This window comes from Bufo bufo, chromosome 6 (genome assembly GCF_905171765.1).
Source record: "Bufo bufo chromosome 6, aBufBuf1.1, whole genome shotgun sequence".
Lineage (NCBI taxonomy): Eukaryota > Metazoa > Chordata > Amphibia > Anura > Bufonidae > Bufo > Bufo bufo.
In genome coordinates this window covers 3,911,565-3,933,853 of record NC_053394.1, presented here as the reverse complement: position 1 = coordinate 3,933,853, position 22,289 = coordinate 3,911,565, and the positions used below count along the sequence as shown (strand labels likewise).

The 22,289-nt window shown below is 48.1% G+C and overlaps 1 protein-coding gene and 1 long non-coding RNA gene across 2 annotated transcripts in view; one reads left to right on the top strand and one right to left on the bottom strand.

The window, feature by feature from the left end:
- The window catches only part of HSPA12A (heat shock protein family A (Hsp70) member 12A), a 57,346-nt gene extending 47,696 nt beyond the window's left edge, over positions 1-9,650 (bottom strand). The window contains exon 1 of the mRNA XM_040435613.1: positions 9,611-9,650. Within this exon, the coding sequence (XP_040291547.1) occupies positions 9,611-9,638 (28 nt within the window). The 5' untranslated portion in view covers positions 9,639-9,650. The remainder of the gene's footprint in view (positions 1-9,610) is intronic.
- LOC121003739 lies at positions 357-22,047 on the top strand. Its single transcript, XR_005779595.1, has 4 exons — positions 357-368; positions 11,817-11,820; positions 19,595-19,600; positions 21,894-22,047. It is a non-coding gene; the product is annotated as an uncharacterized LOC121003739 (long non-coding RNA).
- The last annotated feature ends 242 nt before the right edge of the window (positions 22,048-22,289 follow it).

Genomic DNA, 22,289 nt, shown 5'->3' with positions numbered 1-22,289 from the left:
GCTGATAACAGGGGGCAATAGACTGTATTCTCCTGTCCTACAGTCATCCTCTCCCCTGAAATGGCTGATAACAGGGAGCAATAGATTGTATTCTCCTGTCCTACAGTTATCCTCTCCCCTGAAATGGCTGATAACAGGGGGCAATAGACTGTATTCTCCTGTCCTACAGTCATCCTCTCCCCTGAAATGGCTGATAACAGGGGGGCAATAGATTGTATTTTAGTCATTTATTTCTTGTTATTTTTCTGTGGTTTTCATAATTCTGACATAACTGCGACGTTTCTGTAAAAGCCGCCTCAATAAGTAGCAGTGCTGGGGTCGCGCTATCCTAGCAGAGCGTGGTCCGGCAGCTGGTACAGGCAGAGCTGGTCACTGACCCCCCCCCCCCCTCCCTTGGGCCTCAGCATCCGGGGTCCCATGAGAATGAGGTTTAGTCTCCATCTGTCAGTGACCCTCCTCACCTCTTCTCAGCTCGTCCCATCCTCATGTGCTCAGCATTAACCCTCTATGTACATGAAATGTAAGCTCTTCTGCTGAGTCCTGACAGGTCTGTGCTCCAGAGAGAAAACCTACAGAGACGGCTGACACCAGATAACAATAGACCCCATTATTTGGTGCCCAGCCGAGAATGCCAGTCTATGGTGTGAGATACTATTCTCGGGTATCTAAGCCTATTGTGTGACACTGTCCGGATGTATCTAAGGCTATGACGTGTGATACAGCATGGTCCCCGGATCAGATGGTTCTAGCAGAGGAGAAAATGGAGAAAAGAGCTTGGATATTAACCCCTCACAGGACACGTGGCCACATGTTGTGAAAGAAGGAGACAGTCCCACAATGTTCTAACTACTCCCATCATCCCACCGTCCTGTAGCCGCCTCCATACGGACACACAGATGGAGCAGAATATGTGCTGACATGAACCCCCGGCTGTCTCCTCCGTCATGGCTGCCACCCAGCTCTCCAGGCCCTGGAAAGCTAAGGCTGCCCAGTCATGTGCCCCTCTTCTGGAGCGACAGTCCCTTTTTCGGCCTGTCTGGTTCCTACCTGTAGATTAGACCAGAACTTTATTATTTGGTGCAATTTCTACCTTAAAATATCTATAATCTGATGATTTCTCAGCTAATGTTTAACTGGATAACTCCCCCGGGGGCTCCACATGCTGTAACTTACACTCATCTAACCCATCCCCGGCTGCAGCGGAGTCAGGAATTATGCTTTGGGCGGAGTTAGAGGCGTGGCCTAGTATGAAAAAAATTGTCGCGATGCGTCCCGGCATATATCGTCCTTCTTTACGATTTTCAAAAGTTAGGAGTTATGTTACTGTCTCCCTCTTCAGGGCTCTGGGAAAGCTGGGTGACCACAGTGAGTGGAAGATTTCACACCTTGTCCCAGAGCCTGATGTCTAAACCACATGAATCACTGCGGAAGGTTCTCCAGAGCCAGAAAATCCCAGTATACAGACGGACTGCAGCAGGGGGGACTCACCTATATGTCCCCTACACAGACTGCTCCTCCATTACATCCTGTATTATACTCCAGAGCTGCACTCACTATTCTGCTGGTGCAGTCACTGTGTACATACATTACTTATCCTGTACTGATCCTGAGTTACATCCTGTATTATACTCCAGAGCTGCACTCACTATTCTGCTGGTGCAGTCACTGTGTACATACATTACTTATCCTGTATTTCTCCTGAGTTACATCCTGTATTATACTCCAGAGCTGCACTCATTATTCTGCTGGTGCAGTCACTGTGTACATACATTACTTATCCTGTCCTGAGTTACATCCTGTATTATACTCCAGAGCTGCACTCACTATTCTGCTGGTGCAGTCACTGTGTACATACATTACTTATCCTGTATTTCTCCTGAGTTACATCCTGTATTATACTCCAGAGCTGCACTCACTATTCTGCTGGTGCAGTCACTGTGCACATACATTACTTATCCTGTACTGATCCTGAGTTACATCCTGTATTATACTCCAGAGCTGCACTCACTATTCTGCTGGTGCAGTCACTGTGTACATACATTACTTATCCTGTACTGATCCTGAGTTACATCCTGTATTATACTCCAGAGCTGCACTCACTATTCTGCTGGTGCAGTCACTGTGCACATACATTACTTATCCTGTACTGATCCTGAGTTACATCCTGTATTATACTCCAGAGCTGCACTCACTATTCTGCTGGTGCAGTCACTGTGTACATACATTACTTATCCTCTACTGATCCTGAGTTACATCCTGTATTATACTCCAGAGCTGCACTCACTATTCTGCTGGTGCAGTCACTGTGTACATACATTACTTATCCTGTACTGATCCTGAGTTACATCCTGTATTATACTCCAGAGCTGCACTCACTATTCTGCTGGTGCAGTCACTGTGTACATACATTACTTATCCTGTCCTGAGTTACATCCTGTATTATACTCCAGAGCTGCACTCACTATTCTGCTGGTGCAGTCACTGTGTACATACATTACTTATCCTGTATTATACTCCAGAGCTGCACTCACTATTCTGCTGGTGCAGTCACTGTGTACATACATTACTTATCCTGTACTGATCCTGAGTTACATCCTGTATTATACTCCAGAGCTGCACTCACTATTCTGCTGGTGCAGTCACTGTGTACATACATTACTTATCCTCTACTGATCCTGAGTTACATCCTGTATTATACTCCAGAGCTGCACTCACTATTCTGCTGGTGCAGTCACTATGTACATACATTACTTGTCCTGTACTGATCCTGAGTGAAGAAATAAATGTACACAGTGACTACACCAGCAGAATAGGGAGTACAGCTCCGGAGTATAATACAGGATGTAACTCAGGATCAGTACAGAATAAGTAATGTATGTACACAGAGACTGCACCAACAGAATAGTGAGTGCAGCTCTGGAGTATAATACAGGATGTAACTCAGGATCAGTACAGGATAAGTCATGTATGTACACAGTGACTGCACCATCAGAATAGTGAGTACAGCTCTGGAGTATAATACAGGATGTAACTCAGGATCAGTACAGGATAAGTAATGTATGTACACAGTGACTGCACCAGCAGAATAGTGAGTGCAGCTCTGGAGTATAATACAGGATGTAACTCAGGATCAGTACAGGATAAGTAATGTATGTACACAGTGAGTGCACCAGCAGAATAGTGAGTGCAGCTCTGGAGTATAATGCAGGATGTAACTCAGGATCAGTACAGGATAATAATGTATGTACACAGTGACCGCACCAGCAGAATAGTGAGTACAGCTCTGGAGTATAATACACGATGTAACTCAGGATCAGTACAGGATAAGTAATGTATGTACACAGTGACTGCACCAGCAGAATAGTGAGTGCAGCTCTGGAGTATAATACAGGATGTAACTCAGGATCAGTACAGGATAAGTCATGTGTGTACACAGTGACTGCACCAGCAGAATAGTGAGTGCAGCTCTGGAGTATAATACAGGATGTAACTCAGGATCAGTACAGGATAAGTAATGTATGTACACAGTGACTGCACCAGCAGAATAGTGAGTGCAGCTCTGGAGTATAATACAGGATGTAACTCAGGATCATGCCACTGTTTGGCATACTGGTATGCTGGCTGATTATTTGATGCTGAGGTTTCCACCTGAAACTTGTAGGACTTCTTTATGGTTTATGCCGGCCCGGTGCTGGAACCATGGACTTTAGCAGGTGGCTGACCCCGCACTCGCCCTGGCGATGGAAATGTGGGCGACTCCACCTCAGCTGCCAGAGACAGAACTCTGGTTTCTGAATCATTAGAATTCTCCACTTCTTTATACTGACAGAGCGGGTCGGCATGTAGTTAGAGCTCTGAGCCCACCACAGCACAAACAGCCCCCCAACCCCCACAGCAGATGGCAGCGTGGGAGAGTCAGTACTCTAAAGAGGAGCAGCAGAGAAAAGGAGGAAGGAAAGATGTAGTGCGGCAGTATGCAGGAAGAAAAGATGGGGAGAAAGAAAGAGGAAAAGAAGGGGAGAGAAGAAGGAGATAAGGAAAAGAGAAAACAAGAGAGGCAGCAGACAAAAGAACGGGGAAGAGAAGAGCAAGAAATCGGATGTAGAAGAAGAGAGGAAGCAGGAAATAGGAAGAGAAAAGGCAAAGCTTGCAGAATGAAAAGACAAGCAGGGAAGAGGAAGAAAGAGAAATGGGGCAGTGAATATAAAGAAGAGGAGGACATGGGAAAGAAAAAACAAAAGTATGGAAAAAGTAGAGCAGAAAAGAGGCAGAATAGGTTAAGGAGGAAAAAGGAAGAGCACAGAAAACAATCACGAAAGAAGAAAAAGAGGGGAAGTAGGGGAGAGGAGGAGTAGAGAAGAGAGGGAGCAGGAAAGAGTAGGAGTAGAGAAGAGGAAGTAAATAGGGGTAGCAGGGAAGAGTAGGAGCAAGGAAGAGGAAGAAAAGAGAAGGAGCAGGATATGAGGAAGAAAAGAGAGGAGGAAGAACAGCGGGGAAGCGGGGAAGAGGAAGAAAAGAGGAGGAAGAAAAGCGGGGAAGAGGAAGAAAAGCGGGGAAGAGGAAGAAAAGCGGGGAAGAGGAAGAAAAGCGGGGAAGCGGGGAAGAGGAAGAAAAGCGGGGAAGAGGAAGAAAATAGGGAAAGAGGAAGAAAAGAGGGGAAGAGGAAGAAAAGAGGGGAAGAGGAAGAAAAGAGGGGAAGAGGAAGAAAAGAGGGGAAGAGGAAGAAAAGAGGGGAAGAGGAAGAAAAGAGGGGAAGAGGAAGAAAAGAGGGGAAGCGGGGAAGAGGAAGAAAAGAGGGGAAGCGGGGAAGAGGAAGGAAAGAGGGGAAGAGGAAAAAAAGGGGAAGCAGGGAAGAGGAAAAAAAGAGGGGAAGAGGAAAAAAAGAGGGGAAGCAGGGAAGAGGAAGAAAAGAGGGGAAGCAGGGAAGAGGAAGAGTAGAAAAGGCAAAAAAAAAAAAAAGAAAGATGAGCAGAAGTTGTGGAGCGATATGAAGTTATAGAAGATGGAGAAAAGTAAATAGGATGAGAAAAGAAAAGGAAGAGACAAAGAGCAGGAAGAGAAAAGGGGGAATGGAAGCAGAAAAAGAGAGAGAGAAGAGGAAGAGAAGAGGAGGAGCAGGTAGTAAGGTTGAGTAAGAGAAGTGTCAGAAACAGGAGACGGAAGAGAGGAAGGGCAAAGGGAAAGCATGGAAAAGGAAAAGCAGCAAAAAGGAAGCAAAGACCAGAGAAACAGGAACACAGAAGGGGGGCAAAGAAGAAGAAAAGATGGGGAACAGGAAAGAGAAAGTGGAAGAATAGAGAAAAAGGGGAGCACAAAAGAAAAGATTAGAAAAGAGAGGGAGCTGGGGGGGAAAAAATAAAGAATTGAGAAGAGGATATGTGAGGAAGAAGAAAACCATAGAAGAGGACCAGCAGAGAAAAAGTGGAGAAGAGGGGAGCAGAGAAGACAAACAGTAGAGGGGAGGATGAGCAGGAACGAGAAACAGTAAAAAAGAGGGGAAGCAGGGAAGAGGAAGAAAAGAGGGGAAGCAGGGAAGAGGAAGAAAAGAGGGGAAGCAGGGAAGAGGAAGAGTAGAAAAGGCAAAAAAAAAAAAAGAAAGATGAGCAGAAGTTGTGGAGCGATATGAAGTTATAGAAGATGAAGAAAAGTAAATAGGATGAGAAAAGAAAAGGAAGAGACAAAGAGCAGGAAGAGAAAAGGGGGAATGGAAGCAGAAAAAGAGAGAGAGAAGAGGAAGAGAAGAGGAGGAGCAGGTAGAAGGTTGAGTAAAAAAAGTGTCAGAAAGAGGAGACGGAAGAGAGGAAGCGCAAAGGGAAAGCATGGAGAAGGAAAAGCAGCAAAAAGGAAGCAAAGACCAGAGAAACAGGAACACAGAAGGGGGGCAAAGAAGAAGAAAAGATGGGGAACAGGAAAGAGAAAGAGGAAGAATAGAGAAAAAGGGGAGCACAAAAGAAAAGATTAGAAAAGAGAGGGAGCTGGGGGGGAAATAAAGAATTGAGAAGAGGATACGTGAGGAAGAAGAAAACCATAGAAGAGGACCAGCAGAGAAAAAGTGGAGAAGAGGGGAGCAGAGAAGACAAACAGTAGAGGGGAGGGTGAGCAGGAAAGAGAAACAGTAAAAAAGAGGGGAAGCAGGGAAGAAGAGGAAAAAAAGAGGGGAAGCAGGGAAGAAGAGGAAAAAAAGAGGGGAAGCAGGGAAGAGTGAAAACAAAGGGGGAGCAGGGAAGAGAAAAAATAAATAGGTTTGGCTTGGGCATAAAAAGGGAAAAGAGGGGCGCTGCGGGGCCTATCTCTCACCATCCTAATCATGGTCATTACAGGCTGTAGGCTCAGACTCATGGGTGGTGCTGAGGTCCGGGGAGGTGGCCGCAGTCCGGGCAGAGTGAGATGGGACCACGCTCTGACCTGAGCAGGGAGGGGCCGCATCAAATGCGACATTTAACACATGAAGACACTGAAGCCGCCACGGCCACCACGTGCTCCTGCTCTGGTCCTCCAGCAGAAAAGACTCCTGCATGTACAATCACATATCCCAGCATAACCAGTCCGGCTGTCCAAACTATATCCAGTGACAACAGCATGAAAGGAAAGATGGTACAAATCCCCTCCCCCTGCTATGATTGAGGACGATGAGGGTCGTAGTTCAGCATAATCTCTGGAGAAGGAAGTTCCCATCCCCCTACAGTGTATAACCTCATACTGTGTCATAATGGAGATGTCTGGAATGTGAGAGGCAATGACCTTCATGTTATAAGAGAGGAGAATGAGGAAGGGTATCATGTCCTGCCTGGATGTACAGGACAGAGGAGGGGGTATCGTGTCCTGCCTGGATGTACAGGACAGAGGAGGGGGTATCGTGTCCTGCCTGGATGTACAGGACAGAGGAGGGGGTATCATGTCCTGCCTGGATGTACAGGACAGAGGAGGGGGTATCATGTCCTGCCTGGATGTACAGGACAGAGGAGGGGGTATCGTGTCCTGCCTGGATGTACAGGACAGAGGAGGGGGTATCGTGTCCTGCCTGGATGTACAGGACAGAGGAGGGGGTATCGTGTCCTGCCTGGATGTACAGGACAGAGGAGGGGGTATCGTGTCCTGCCTGGATGTACAGGACAGAGGAGGGGGTATCGTGTCCTGCCTGGATGTACAGGACAGAGGAGGGGGTATCGTGTCCTGCCTGGATGTACAGGACAGAGGAGGGGGTATCGTGTCCTGCCTGGATGTACAGGACAGAGGAGGGGGTATCGTGTCCTGCCTGGATGTACAGGACAGAGGAGGGGGTATCGTGTCCTGCCTGGATGTACAGGAGAGATGAGGGGGTATAATGTCCTGCCTGGATGTACAGGACAGAGGAGGGGGTATCATGTCCTGCCTGGATGTACAGGACAGAGGAGGGGGTATCATGTCCTGCCTGGATGTACAGGACAGAGGAGGGGGTATCATGTCCTGCCTGGATGTACAGGACAGAGGAGGGGGTATCATGTCCTGCCTGGATGTACAGGACAGAGGAGGGGGTATCATGTCCTGCCTGGATGTACAGGACAGAGGAGGGGGTATCGTGTCCTGCCTGGATGTACAGGACAGAGGAGGGGGTATCGTGTCCTGCCTGGATGTACAGGACAGAGGAGGGGGTATCGTGTCCTGCCTGGATGTACAGGACAGAGGAGGGGGTATAGTGTCCTGCCTGGATGTACAGGACAGAGGAGGGGGTATCATGTCCTGCCTGGATGTACAGGACAGAGGAGGGGGTATCATGTCCTGCCTGGATGTACAGGACAGAGGAGGGGGTATCATGTCCTGCCTGGATGTACAGGACAGAGGAGGGGGTATCGTGTCCTGCCTGGATGTACAGGACAGAGGAGGGGGTATCATGTCCTGCCTGGATGTACAGGACAGAGGAGGGGGTATCGTGTCCTGCCTGGATGTACAGGACAGAGGAGGGGGTATCGTGTCCTGCCTGGATGTACAGGACAGAGGAGGGGGTATAGTGTCCTGCCTGGATGTACAGGACAGAGGAGGGGGTATCGTGTCCTGCCTGGATGTACAGGACAGAGGAGGGGGTATCATGTCCTGCCTGGATGTACAGGACAGAGGAGGGGGTATCATGTCCTGCCTGGATGTACAGGACAGAGGAGGGGGTATCATGTCCTGCCTGGATGTACAGGACAGAGGAGGGGGTATCGTGTCCTGCCTGGATGTACAGGAGAGATGAGGGGGTATCGTGTCCTGCCTGGATGTACAGGACAGAGGAGGGGGTATCGTGTCCTGCCTGGATGTACAGGACAGAGGAGGGGGTATCGTGTCCTGCCTGGATGTACAGGACAGAGGGGGGGGTATCGTGTCCTGCCTGGATGTACAGGACAGAGGAGGGGGTATCGTGTCCTGCCTGGATGTACAGGACAGAGGAGGGGGTATCGTGTCCTGCCTGGATGTACAGGACAGAGGAGGGGGTATCGTGTCCTGCCTGGATGTACAGGACAGAGGAGGGGGTATCGTGTCCTGCCTGGATGTACAGGACAGAGGAGGGGGTATCGTGTCCTGCCTGGATGTACAGGACAGAGGAGGGGGTATCGTGTCCTGCCTGGATGTACAGGACAGAGGAGGGGGTATCATGTCCTGCCTGGATGTACAGGACAGAGGAGGGGGTATCGTGTCCTGCCTGGATGTACAGGACAGAGGAGGGGGTATCGTGTCCTGCCTGGATGTACAGGACAGAGGAGGGCGTATCATGTCCTGCCTGGATGTTCAGGACAGAGGAGGGGGTATCGTGTCCTGCCTGGATGTACAGGACAGAGGAGGGGGTATCATGTCCTGCCTGGATGTTCAGGACAGAGGAGGGGGTATCGTGTCCTGCCTGGATGTACAGGACAGAGGAGGGGGTATCGTGTCCTGCCTGGATGTACAGGACAGAGGAGGGGGTATTGTGTCCTGCCTGGATGTACAGGACAGAGGAGGGGGTGCGCACCGTCCTGCCTGACGTATTCTGGGGGTGCGCAGTGTTTGCTCCATTCTGGGGGTGCACCCTTCAGTCTTCACTGTCTGGCAGCCGTACTGCCGGTAGCAGACAGCCAGCAGGTTGGGCAGTGACAGGAGGTCTGCAGGCACGTGTCGGCAGACGGACGGCACCGGACAGTACAGAGCGGATACGTTATTATAACCATATTACAGTCAGAGCTCTCAAAACAGATGTAATGCCGTCCAAATCCTGACCACAAGAGCTGACAATCGTCTAAAATCCCGGGCTGCACCCTCTGCACACAATGCGGCTTTAGCTTCCCAGGCGCCTTCATGCATCCTCGACCTACCTGCAGCCTGGACCCCCGCACCTACCTGCAGCCTGGACCCCCGACCTCCCTGCAGCCTGGACCCCCGCACCTACCTGCAGCCTGGACCCCCGACCTCCCTGCAGCCTGGACCCCCGCACCCCCGATCTACCTGCAGCCTGGACCCCCGCACCCCCGATCTACCTGCAGCCTGGACCCCCGACCTCCCTGCAGCCTGGACCCCGCACCCCCGATCTACCTGCAGCCTGGACCCCCGCACCCCCGATCTACCTGCAGCCTGGACCCCCGCACCCCAGATCTACCTGCAGCTCGGACCCCCGACCTACCTGCAGCCTGGACCTCCCGCACGGACATGCTGATCCTCTCCTGCAGACACTGCGGCTGGAGCAGCTGATCACCATGCAGCAGAGCTGGAGGGAGGGGCGTGACGTCATCGACAGAGCCTCACACCCCCTGAGCATCCAGCTCTGAGGTCAGGACTGCGGATATCTCACTGCACCGACCCCAAAATACTAAGCCCTGTAGATCATCACACACATGGTAAAGTGATGTCACCTCCTGTATAATATAACTGATATCTGGAGGGTAGTGATGTCACCTCCTGTGTAATATAACTGATATCTGCAGAGCAGTGATGTCACCTCCTGTATAATATAACTGATATCTGGAGGGTAGTGATGTCACATCCTGTGTAATATAACTGATATCTGCAGAGCAGTGATGTCACCTCCTGTATAATATAACTGATATCTGGAGGGTAGTGATGTCACCTCCTGTGTAATATAACTGATATCTGCAGAGCGGTGATGTCACCTCCTGTATAATATAACTGATATCTGGAGAGCAGTGATGTCACCTCCTGTATAATATCACTGATATCTGGAGAGCGGTGATGTCACCTCCTGTATAATATAACTGATATCTGCAGAGCGGTGATGTCACCTCCTGTATAATATAACTGATATCTGGAGTGGAGAGCGGTGATGTCACCTCCTATATAATATAACTGATATCTAGAGGGAGGTGATGTCACCTCCTGTATAATATAACTGATATCTGGAGAGCGGTGATGTCACCTCCTGTATAATATAACTGATATCTGGAGAGCGGTGATGTCACCTCCTGTATAATATAACTGATATCTGGAGAGCGGAGATGTCACCTCCTGTATAATATAGCATATATCTGGAGAGCGGTGATGTCACCTCCTGTATAATATAACTGATATCTGGAGAGCAGTGATGTCACCTCCTGTATAATATAACTGATATCTGGAGAGCAGTGATGTCACCTCCTGTATAATATCACTGATATCTGGAGAGCGGTGATGTCACCTCCTGTATAATATAACTGATATCTGCAGAGCGGTGATGTCACCTCCTGTATAATATAACTGATATCTGGAGTGGAGAGCGGTGATGTCACCTCCTATATAATATAACTGATATCTAGAGGGAGGTGATGTCACCTCCTGTATAATATAACTGATATCTGGAGAGCGGTGATGTCACCTCCTGTATAATATCACTGATATCTGCAGAGCGGTGATGTCACCTCCTGTATAATATAACTGATATCTGGAGAGCGGTGATGTCACCTCCTGTATAATATAACTGATATCTGGAGAGCGGTGATGTCACCTCCTGTATAATATAACTAATATCTGGAGTGGAGAGCGGTGATGTCACCTCCTGTATAATATAACTGATATCTGGAGAGCGGTGATGTCACCTCCTGTATAATATAACTGATATCTAGAGAGCAGTGATGTCACCTCCTGTGTAATATAATTGATATCTGGAGGGTGGTAATGTCACCTCCTGTATAATATAACTGATATCTGGAGAGCGGTGATGTCACCTCCTGTATAATATAACTGATATCTGGAGAGCAGTGATGTCACCTCCTGTATAATAAAACTGATATCTGCAGAGCGGTGATGTCACCTCCTGTATAATATAACTGATATCTGCAGACCGGTGATTTTTACCTGTATAATATAACTGATATCTGCAGAGCGGTGATGTCACCTCCTGTATAATATAACTGATATCTGTACAGCGGTGATGTCACCTCCTGTATAATATAACTGATATCTGGAGAGCGGTGATGTCACCTCCTGTATAATATAACTGATATCTGGAGAGCGGTGATGTCACCTCCTGTATAATATAACTGATATCTGGAGAGCGGTGATGTCACCTCCTGTATAATATAACTGATATCTGGAGAGCGGTGATGTCACCTCCTGTATAATATAACTGATATCTAGAGAGCAGTGATGTCACCTCCTGTGTAATATAATTGATATCTGGAGGGTGGTAATGTCACCTCCTGTATAATATAACTGATATCTGCAGAGCGGTGATGTCACCTCCTGTATAATATAACTGATATCTGGAGAGCGGTGATGTCACCTCCTGTATAATATAACTGATATCTGGAGAGCAGTGATGTCACCTCCTGTATAATAAAACTGATATCTGCAGAGCGGTGATGTCACCTCCTGTATAATATAACTGATATCTGCAGAGTGGTGATGTCACCTCCTGTATAATATAACTGATATCTAGAGAGAGGTGATGTCACCTCCTGTGTAATATAACTGATATATGGAGAGCGGTAATGTCACCTCCTGTATAATGTAACTGATATCTGGAGAGCAGTGATGTCACCTCCTGTATAATATAGCTGATATCTGCAGAGCAGTGACGTCACCTCCTGTATAATATAACTGATATCTGGAGAGCGGTGATGTCACCTCCTGTATAATATAACTGATATCTGCAGAGCAGTGACGTCACCTCCTGTATTATATCACTTATATCTGGTGGGTGGTAATGTCACCTCCTGTATAATATAACTAATATCTGGAGAGCGGTGATGTCAACTCCTGTATAATATAACTAATATCTGGAGTGGAGAGCAGTGATGTCACCTCCTGTATAATATACCTGATATCTGGAGAGCGGTGATGTCACCTCCTGTATAATATAACTAATATCTGGAGTGGAGAGTGGTGATGTCACCTCCTGTATAATATACCTGATATCTGCAGAGCGGTAATGTCACCTCCTGTATAATAAAAATAGGAATCTGGAGGGCGGTAATGTCACCTCCTGTATAATGCGTTAATTTCTTAACGATAATTTGTTTTCCCTTAGTCCTAACAGCAGCACATGTGGGGTTTATCCGCCCCAGTGAAACTGGTGGGACAGATGGAATATTTAATGAAGTAAAGTAATCAAGTAAATTAACGCCCCCATTAACTCACTATAGGAGGCCAAACCCCCCATAAACCAGTGTGTTATAACAAGAAACTCTCAAAAAACAAAAGGGAGGGATATTTGTGTGCTGCTGTTAGGACTAAGGGAAAACAAATTATCATTAAGAAATTAACACTTCCCTTACGTCCAAACCAGCAGCACATGTGGGGACTTAGCAAGAAGTTAACCTAAAGGGTAGGGACTTCAATGCTGAATGGGACATTTCGGCCCAACTAGTAGAGGCTGTTCGGGTGGAGTGAGCAGTGACAAAGGCAGGAGGAGGTCTACTTTGGGAAGCAAAAGATTCTCTGATGGCCTCTCTGACCCATCTACTTAGAGTAGGCTAAGAGGCCTTCTTCCCTCTATTCCTGCCAAAGAACAGGATAAGAAGATTCTCTGACCTTCTGAACTCCCAGGATCTCTCAATGTAGATTCTCAAACATCTGGCAACATCCAGAGTATGGAGGGAACTTTCTTCTGGAGAGGAAGAAGAGGAACATAACACAGGCAAAAACACAACTTGATTAATGTTGTGCACAGAGGGCACCTTGGGCAAAAAGGTGGGTAAAAAACGTAAAAGTACTCTGTCCGGTAAAAATAAAGTGTATGGCTTATACGCCGAAAAGGCCTGAAGCTCTGAAATGCGTTTGGCCGAAGTTACGGCCAACAAAGCATTTAAACATTCTTTTGCACCTGGTAACCTCCATCACACGGTCTGATACGGGGGTGGCTTACAGTCTTGATTTATTCACATTGCATTAGTTGTCCTGCTATGCGGTTGTGTGGAAGCTTGGCTGTGAGCTGGATTTCATCACCTTCAGACCGTGTTCACACCATAGTTAGCGTAGTGGTAGGACCCTTGCCATGCTGAGAGACCGTGACGTGGTGCATGATGGGCTCCGATATTTTCCTGACAGGAATATATTGGCAAAAGTCTCAGCTTTTAATATCTGCTTGTATCACTAGCTAGTATAGTCAGTGGCATATCCGTTTGGTGCATTTTTTTCTGTGATTTATATAATTATATTTTCATCCGCACAGTGCTCCCTTTTGTGTAGGATGCCTTTGTGGTGCATGTGGGCCGCGCCGGCATCCTCCATTGTACGCATTTTTTGCTGGGGATGGTCGTTTGCTACGGTCCACATGCGGTGGGACTGCTCCCCCAATGAGAAACACGCTACAGTGTTTGGGGTTTGAGCAGTTCCCCCATATTTGCCACTATATTTCTGTGATTTTGCAACAAAAAAGTTACCTTCATGGATAAAAACTTAAAGTCCACTACTTCCATGGGTTCAAAAGGAGGACCACTCAATCCTTTAAGCACCACTGAGAGATCCCACTGTAATTACCGGCGTCACGCAAAGGGAGGGAAATGGGAAGGCCCTGTCCAAGGGAAAGGTGGTGACCCCTGACTCACCTTGCGGCTGGCACCTGACTGCCCTGACGTCCCTAGACGGGTTCCTCACCCGTACGCCGATCACGTGCCTAAACCCTGGCTTTCCCTAAGATGAGCCCTGTGTAGTGAACGGGGCGGTGGGATCGCTAGTCCGCACCACTGACACTAAGAGGGAAACACCAGGGAGAGGACAGACAATACAGACAAACATATAATCCCAGGTGGGCGACAACAGCAGACACAAAAGTCCAACAGGGATCCGGAGGGTAACGTTCTGGAACAACAACCAGGGAACACAGCTACACAGCTCCAGAGGGTCAGTATAGAAGTCCAGGCAGGAAGCTCTATATCTGGCAACCAGAGAAGTGTGAGAGGGGAATATAAGGAGGTTAGAAGTGCTGGACAAGAAACAGCTGAGGAGAAGAAGCTACGGATCCCTGAGTGAGCCAAAAAGGGTTGCAAGGCCAACCCAGAAAGCTACCAATACGAAACAGCACTGTCTTTGTACATAGAGCGCGCAGCCACCTGCTGCAACTTCCTGACCCCGGGTATAACGGAGTCAGACGTGACTCTTGACACCCTCGTGACAGTACCCCTCTCTCTACGAGGGGCCTCCGGACACTCAGGACTAGGTCTCTCAGGATGAGAGGCATGAAAAGCCTGAACTAACCTGTCGGCGTTTACCTCAGACGCTGGAACCCACATTCTTTCCTCGGGACCGTAACCCATCCAATGCACCAGATATTGAAGAGAACGGCGGACCCGACGAGAATCAACAATTTTGGATATCTGAAACTCTAGATTACCATCCACAACAACAGGAGGGGGTGGCAGCGGTGACGGTTCTAGAGGTGGAACATACTTCTTGAGTAACGATTTATGGAAGACGTTATGAATTTTAAAAGTCTGAGGTAGCTCCAGGCGAAAAGCCACGGGGTTAATGATGGCTACTATTTTGTAAGGACCAATAAACCTAGGACCCAGTTTCCAAGAGGGAACCTTTAATTTAATATTGCTAGTAGACAACCACACATAGTCATTCACTCCTAGGTCCGGACCTGGCGACCGTCTCTTATCAGCCATGCATTTATATTTACCTCCCATATTTTTCAAATTAGCTTGCACTTTCTGCCATACAGAAGAAAGAGATGACGAAAACTGTTCCTCTTCGGGAACCCCAGAATTGGGGATGAAAACCATATGCACCAAGAAATGGTGACTTGCCAGTAGATTCCTGACGGCGATTATTTATGGCAAACTCGGCTAACGGTAAATTTGATGACCACAACTCTTGTTTTTCAGACACAAAACATCTTAGATATGTCTCAAGGTTTTGGTTGGTACGCTCAGTCTGTCCATTCGACTGAGGATGGAAAGCTGAGGAAAAGGACAAGTGTACCCCCGAACGGGAACAAAAAGCTTTTCAAATTTTAGAAATAAACTGGGTTCCCCGATCCGAAACAACATCGGAAGGGACCCCGTGAAGCTTCACGATTTCACTGATGAATACCTGAGCAAGAGTCTTAGCATTAGGAAGTGCGGGTAACGCAATGAAGTGTACCATTTTGCTAATCCTGTCCACTACTACCAAGATAACTGTTTTACCCGCCGACAAAGGTAAGTCAGTGATAAAATCCATTGACAGATGTGTCCATGACCTATTGGGAATGACAAGTGGCAATAAAGACCCTGCAGGACGTGTATGAGAGACTTTCGCGCGCGCACAAGTAGAACAAGAAGACACAAAATCCATTACATCCTGACGCAACCTTGGCCACCAAAAACGACGAGACAATAGCTCCAAGGTTGCTTTACTACCCGGGTGCCCAGCAAGTGCCGAATTATGATGTTCCTTTAATAATTTGAGACGCAGGTTCAACGGTACAAACAATGGCCCAGATTCAGGTAGATTTGCCCATTACTTACACCTGAGCCGCTCAGCTGAATTTCTCTGCGCTGGAGCAATTTTGCCAAATTGCCACCTGATTCAGGAATCGTTTGTTCATTTAATTTGCTCCTGTTTAAGGCAAAGCTGAGGGCGCAAGGCCGTGCAAGTCAAAGTGGGTGTGCCCCTATGTAAATGAGGAATTTTCGGCTCAGCAGAGGTTTGCTAGCATAATTTCAGGGCAAATCCTGCTCAGCAGCTTGCACTGAGCAAATAAATAGGAGCAGACTTGCGCAGGTTCTTTGCTGAATTTCATCCTGCTTTTTCCTCCCCCCCCCCTCCTCCCCCCACCCCTCCATCCCCACCCCATGCCTCCTCCGCACCACGGAGATTGAGGAGCCAGAGCCGGGGCACCCTTGGCCCAAAGAAAAAAACTAAAAAATAATTTTATGTCGACATTTTTTTGCTCAACACAATATGATTTTTTTATTATTTTTCTATATGCTCAGGATTTGGGATTTGGATTTGGGTTGGGCTGCTGATGTCATCCTGCAGGATTGTTACCAACTCAAGGATGACTTCAGGGCTAAAGCGAAACATGCGATACACCTCAGTATCAGGCCTCATGCACACGACCGGTTTTTTTTGCGGTCCGCAAAACGGATTTCCGTTGTTCCGTGATCCGTGACCGTTTTTTCTTCCGTGGGTCTTCCTTGATTTTTGGAGGATCCACGGACATGAAAAGTGAAAAAAAAAACGAAGTCAAGTTTCCATTGAAAATGATAGGAAAAACGGACACGGATCACGGACACGGATCACGGACGCGGATGACTATCTTGTGTGCATCCGTGATTTTTCACGGACCCATTGACTTGAATGGGTCCGTGAACCGTTGTCCGTGAAAAAAATTGGACAGGTCATATTTTTTTCACGGACTGGAAAAACGGATCACGGACGCGGAAGCCAAACGGTGCATTTTCCGATTTTTCCACGGACCCATTGAAAGTCAATGGGTCCGCGAAAAAAAACAGAAAACGGAACAACGGCCGCGGATGTACACAACGGTCGTGTGCATGAGGCCTCAGTCATCTGAAAAAGGTTGTAGCGCCCTCTGTAAATCCTCTCCCGTGCCCTCCTACGAGTCGGCTCAGTCAATAGAATATCAAGAACCATAGCTGCCCCTGGCATGTTGGTGCACAGATGTGAGGTCCCGAAAATGTGGGTGCTCTGCTTGTTCAGATCGTCTGTCTAGGTGCTGCTGAAGTTGCGCGCTCCTTCAGATGACATTTGGCCATCTTTTGCTAACTTGCCCCTGCTTTTAACAGGAGCAAGTTTGCCCAGGGAAAAAAGCTTGCACGCTTCCAGCGCAAGATGCGCATCACACGCGCATGTTTCTGAATCATCGGCAGTACCTAATTTGCATATTCGCTGAGGGAATTCCATGAAGGCGCAACTTACACCCCGCGCAAAATTGCGCAGGAACAGCTAGGCTGCGTGCGCGGGAAAATGGCCGCATTTCAGGCTTAACTGGTTTACAGAATCAGCCGCAAATTTGCATAGGAGCAAATCAGTACTTGCGCGGCGCAAATCACACTTGTTCCCGCGCAAGTGCTTCTTGAATCTGGGCCAATTTCTCTGAGGGGCAAGAGACCGGGGCGTCCCCCTGGGCCTCTAACACCTTACCCTCCAGAACAGAGTGTACCGCAGAGACAACCACTCCTCTTTGTAGAATAGGTACCGGATCACTCACATTACCCCCTCCAGGGAAACAACGAGATAATGCATTTGCCTTGGTATTTTTTGCCCCAGGACGATAGGTAATAACAAAGTTAAACCTGGTAAAAAATAGCGACCACCTAGCTTGTCTAGGGGTTAGACGCTTAGCTGATTCGAGGTACAGAAGGTTTTTGTGGTCCATAATCACAGTGACGGGGTGGATTGCCCCCTCTAAAAAGTGACGCCATTCTTCAAACGCTAGTTTAATAGCTAATAGTTCCCTATTGCCAATATCATAGTTCTTCTCTGCTGCAGATAGTTTTTTAGAAAAGAAAGCACAAGGACGCCATTTGCCAGGAGACGGACCCTGAGACAGCACAGCCCCCACTCCCACCTCTGACGCATCTACTTCAACAATAAAAGGCTGGGAGACATCCGGTTAAATTAGTACAGGTGCCGAGGTAAACCTCTCTTTTAGAGAGGAAAAAGCAATTTTAGCGGCGTCAGACCATTTAGAAAAATCAGTCCCCTTCCTAGTCATGTCAGTAAGGGGTTTGACAATCACCAAATAATTTTTTATGAATTTTCTATAGAAATTTGCGAAGCCCAAGAACCGTTGCAGTGCTTTGAGGTTCTCAGGAAGATCCCAATCTAAAATTGCCTGGACCTTCCTAGGACCCATACGGAAACCTGAAGCAGATAATAAATAACCTAGGAATTGTATCTCCTGAACGGCGAAGACACACTTTTCAATTTTAGCATATAATTTATTCGTCCGTAGGACCTGCAGTACCTGTCTGACATGCACCTCATGTGTCTTCAGATCCGACGAATAAATTTAAATATCATCTAGGTATATCACCACAAACCTGCCGATAAGATGACTAAAAATGTCCTTAACGAAATGTTGGAAGACAGCAGAAGCATTGGTCAGACCGAAAGGCATGACTAGATTTTCATAATGCCCCTCAGGGGTGTTAAACGCTGTCTTCCACTCATCCCCTTCCTTGATACGAATCAGATTGTAGGCCCCCCTGTAACGGATCTCCTAGCACCCCGACCGGGTACCTCCGTTGATAAATGCTCCCAGTGCCTCCCGAGGACTCCAAGCACTCTGCTTGACACCGATACCACCACAGGAACCAGGAAAAGGAACAGCTCTTACAAGAGCTAGGAGTAATAGCCAGGGGAGTATACAAGTATAGCAATCCCCACACACATGAGACGAGGCTCTATGTTGAGTGTAAAAAACAGGAACTCTTTATTGAGGGCTACCCGCCCGTATTTATGCAGGTCCCCATCTGGTGTACACGCTGCTAGGGGACCAGAAGGAAGACTGTGACACAGGACAGATACGTAGCACTCAGGATACACAGACACAACACATCCCCACAATGCATCATGGTTTCCTCCTCTCTGCCCTGGAGACACCCGAGGAGCAATTCAATTATCTCTCAGGACAAAGGGAAATCACCAATACACATGTGGGAACAACAGGACAGGAATCACCACCCAAACACACAATGTCACCCCCTCACAGCAAACACAGACATTTAACATATCCACAGATAGCTCAAGTCTGAGTGCATATCATTAGGTGAATGGCACTCAGAATACACAAATACAATAACATTAGCTATCTGGGTATCCTTACATAACATACAATACAATTACACAGACAGATGGTTCTGTCACACACCTCAAAACCCCACATGTCCCCATATGGCTTGGATCTGAGCGCTCAGATGCCACAAACACAGTCAAATCGCCATGGGGTTTAAGTTTTGCATGGGCTGATGAGAGGGCCCATAATCCTGGGGCAAGAGGCTGGCAACCAGGCCCCTCCAAAACCCAGTGGCGAGGTTGGTTTCGCCACACCCCCTAAGATCAAGTTTGGAGAACCACCTAGCACCCGCAATCTGATTAAACAGGTCAGGAATGAGAGGAAGAGGGTATGGGTCTCGGATGGTTATCCGGTTTAATTCGCGAAAATCTAGGCAAGGACGCAGGCCCCCATCTTTCTTTTTAACGAGGAAAAACCCTGCAGCCACGGGTGAAGAAGAGGGTCTGATGTGTCCCTTAGCCAAGCTCTCGGAGATATAATCTTTCATGGCTTGTCTCTCCGGACCCGAAAGATTATATAACCTGGTCTTGGGTAATTTTGCACCGGGAATCAGGTTAACCGGGCAATCATAAGGATGGTGAGGTGGGAACTTCTGACAACCCTTTTCAGAAAAAACGTCCTCAAAGTCTGAAACAAATGTGGGTAGGGTAGCTATGGAGGCGACTAAGCAATTGCTATTTAAGCAATTTTCTCTGCACTGCTCACTCCACTCAAATATCTCCCTGGCCTGCCAAACCACCACTGGATTGTGCGCTACCAACCAGGGAAGACCCAACACCACCGGAGTGGGAAGCCCCTCCAGAACATAACATGAAAGCAACTCGTTATGGTGGTCCCCTACACGAAGGTGTAAGTTATGGACAATGTGAGTGAGGTTTCTCTGAGACAGAGGAGCAGAATCAATAGCGAATATGGAGCACGGACCTGACGAGTAGTTCCTCCTAGCTGCATAGGCTCGTCTAAGTCCGTACAGACTAACTGCTGCTTGAGAGGGGTTACCAATTGCTCCGGATTTTTCAATCTGTCCCTAAGACGTCTATCTATTCTGATAGAAAGGGACATCACCGCATCAAGGGAAAAGGGAGTCTCATACAGCGCAAGCGCATCCTTAACCCTTTCGGATAACCCAGAGCAGAACTGACTCCTGAGAGCCGGGTCGTTCCACTGGGTATCCGTAGCCCACCTACGGAACTCTGCGCAATACTCCTCTACCGGCCCCTCTACCTGTAGGAGTCTCCGTAATTTTGATTCAGCCAGTGCGACTCGGTCAGGGTCGTCATATATGAGACCCAAGGCCCCAAAAAATTCATCCACTGACTGGAGAGCCTGGGAATCAGTGGGTAAAGAGAACGCCCAGGATTGGGGGTGCCCCTGCAGCAGGGAAATAACAACCCCCACCCGCTGTTCTTCATTACCAGAGGAGTAAGGGCGCAGTTTAAAATATAATTTACAGGCCTCACGGAACGTCACAAATTTGTCCCTTCCCCCAGAAAATCTGTCAGGAAGAGCAACCTTGGGTTCCGCAACAACCTGGTTACCTGTAGCAACCGCTGGGATTGCGGTCTGTTGCAATTCCTGCTGTTGCTGGAGGACCGACGCCTTCAATCCTGCCAACTCCAAAGACAGGCCTTGAAGTTGCTTTGACAAAGCAGCAATTGGATCCATACTGGATTCTAAGTAGGTAGAAAGAATTTTTTTTTTTTTTACCTACACAAAATAAGGGCCAGATATAATGTAATGACCGGCGTCACGCAAAGGGAGGGAAATGGGAAGGCCCTGTCCAAGGGAGAGGGAAAGGTGGTAACCCCTGACTCACCTTGCGGCTGGCACCTGACTGCCCTGACGTCCCTAGACGGGTTCCTCACCCGTACGCCGATCACGTGCCTAAACCCTGGCTTTCCCTAAGATGAGCCCTGTGTAGTGAACGGGGCGGTGGGATCACTAGTCCGCACCACTGACACTAAGAGGAAAACACCAAGGAGAGGACAGACAATACAGACAAACATATAATCCCAGGTGGGCGACAACAGCAGACACAAAAGTCCAACAGGGATCCGGAGGGTAACGTTCTGGAACAACAACCAGGGAACACAGCTACACAGCTCCAGTGGGTCAGTATAGAAGTCCAGGCAGGAAGCTCTATATCTGGCAACCAGAGAAGTGAGAGATGGGAATATAAGGAGGTTGGGAGTGACGGACAAGAAACAGCTGAGGAGAAGCAGCTACGGATCCCTAAGTGAGCCAAAAAGGGTTGCAAGGCAAACCCAGAAAGCTACCATTACGAAACAGGACTGTCTTTGTACCTAGAATGCGCAGCTACCCGCTGCGACTTCCTGACCCCGGGTATAACGGAGTCAGACGTGACTCTTGACACCCTCGTGACATCCACTGCGGTATAGGTCTAAAAGTGCTATGCTTAAGAAGTACGGCTCCTTTAAGGAACCTCTTAATCAGAGGGTCTTGATGTAAAGATCTGCCAAAGGCAGCAGACAGAGCTGAGATCTGTACCTTGAGTGTAGAAGGGCTGAGGCCCTTATCTAGTCCATCCTGTATGAACTGGAGAATAGCAAATACTGGAGGATCTTGAGATGGTATTTGATGAGATGCACACTATAGAAGAAAAATACGCTTTACCTTGGCGTAGGCCTTGACTGTCGCAGGAGCTCTGGAATGAGACATCGTTCTTAAGACCGCTGCTGATAGCCCTTCAGGCTCTAGAAAGGACACCAGGTTCTGCATTGGGGAAGCTTCCAATATTGCCCTCGGCTCATCTGCATGAGCAGGGTAAACCAAGACCTCCTGGGCCAGAATGGAATCACGGCTATTAATGAGGCTTGGTCCTGCCGAATCTTCATCAATACCCTGGGTATCATGGCGATGGGAGGAAAGATGTAGGCCAGCCTGAACTCCGATGGAATTGACAGAGCGTCTACTGCCAAGGGATTGTCCTCCCGATACAGGGAACAGAACGTTTTCACTTTGGCATTGAATCTTGTCGCCATGAGATCTATGTCCGGAGAGTGATCTGATGAAAGATCTCCTGATTCAGAGACATTTCTCCTAGAGCTGGGACTCCTCTGCTGAGCTGGTCCGCAACCACATTCAGGGACCTCCGAAT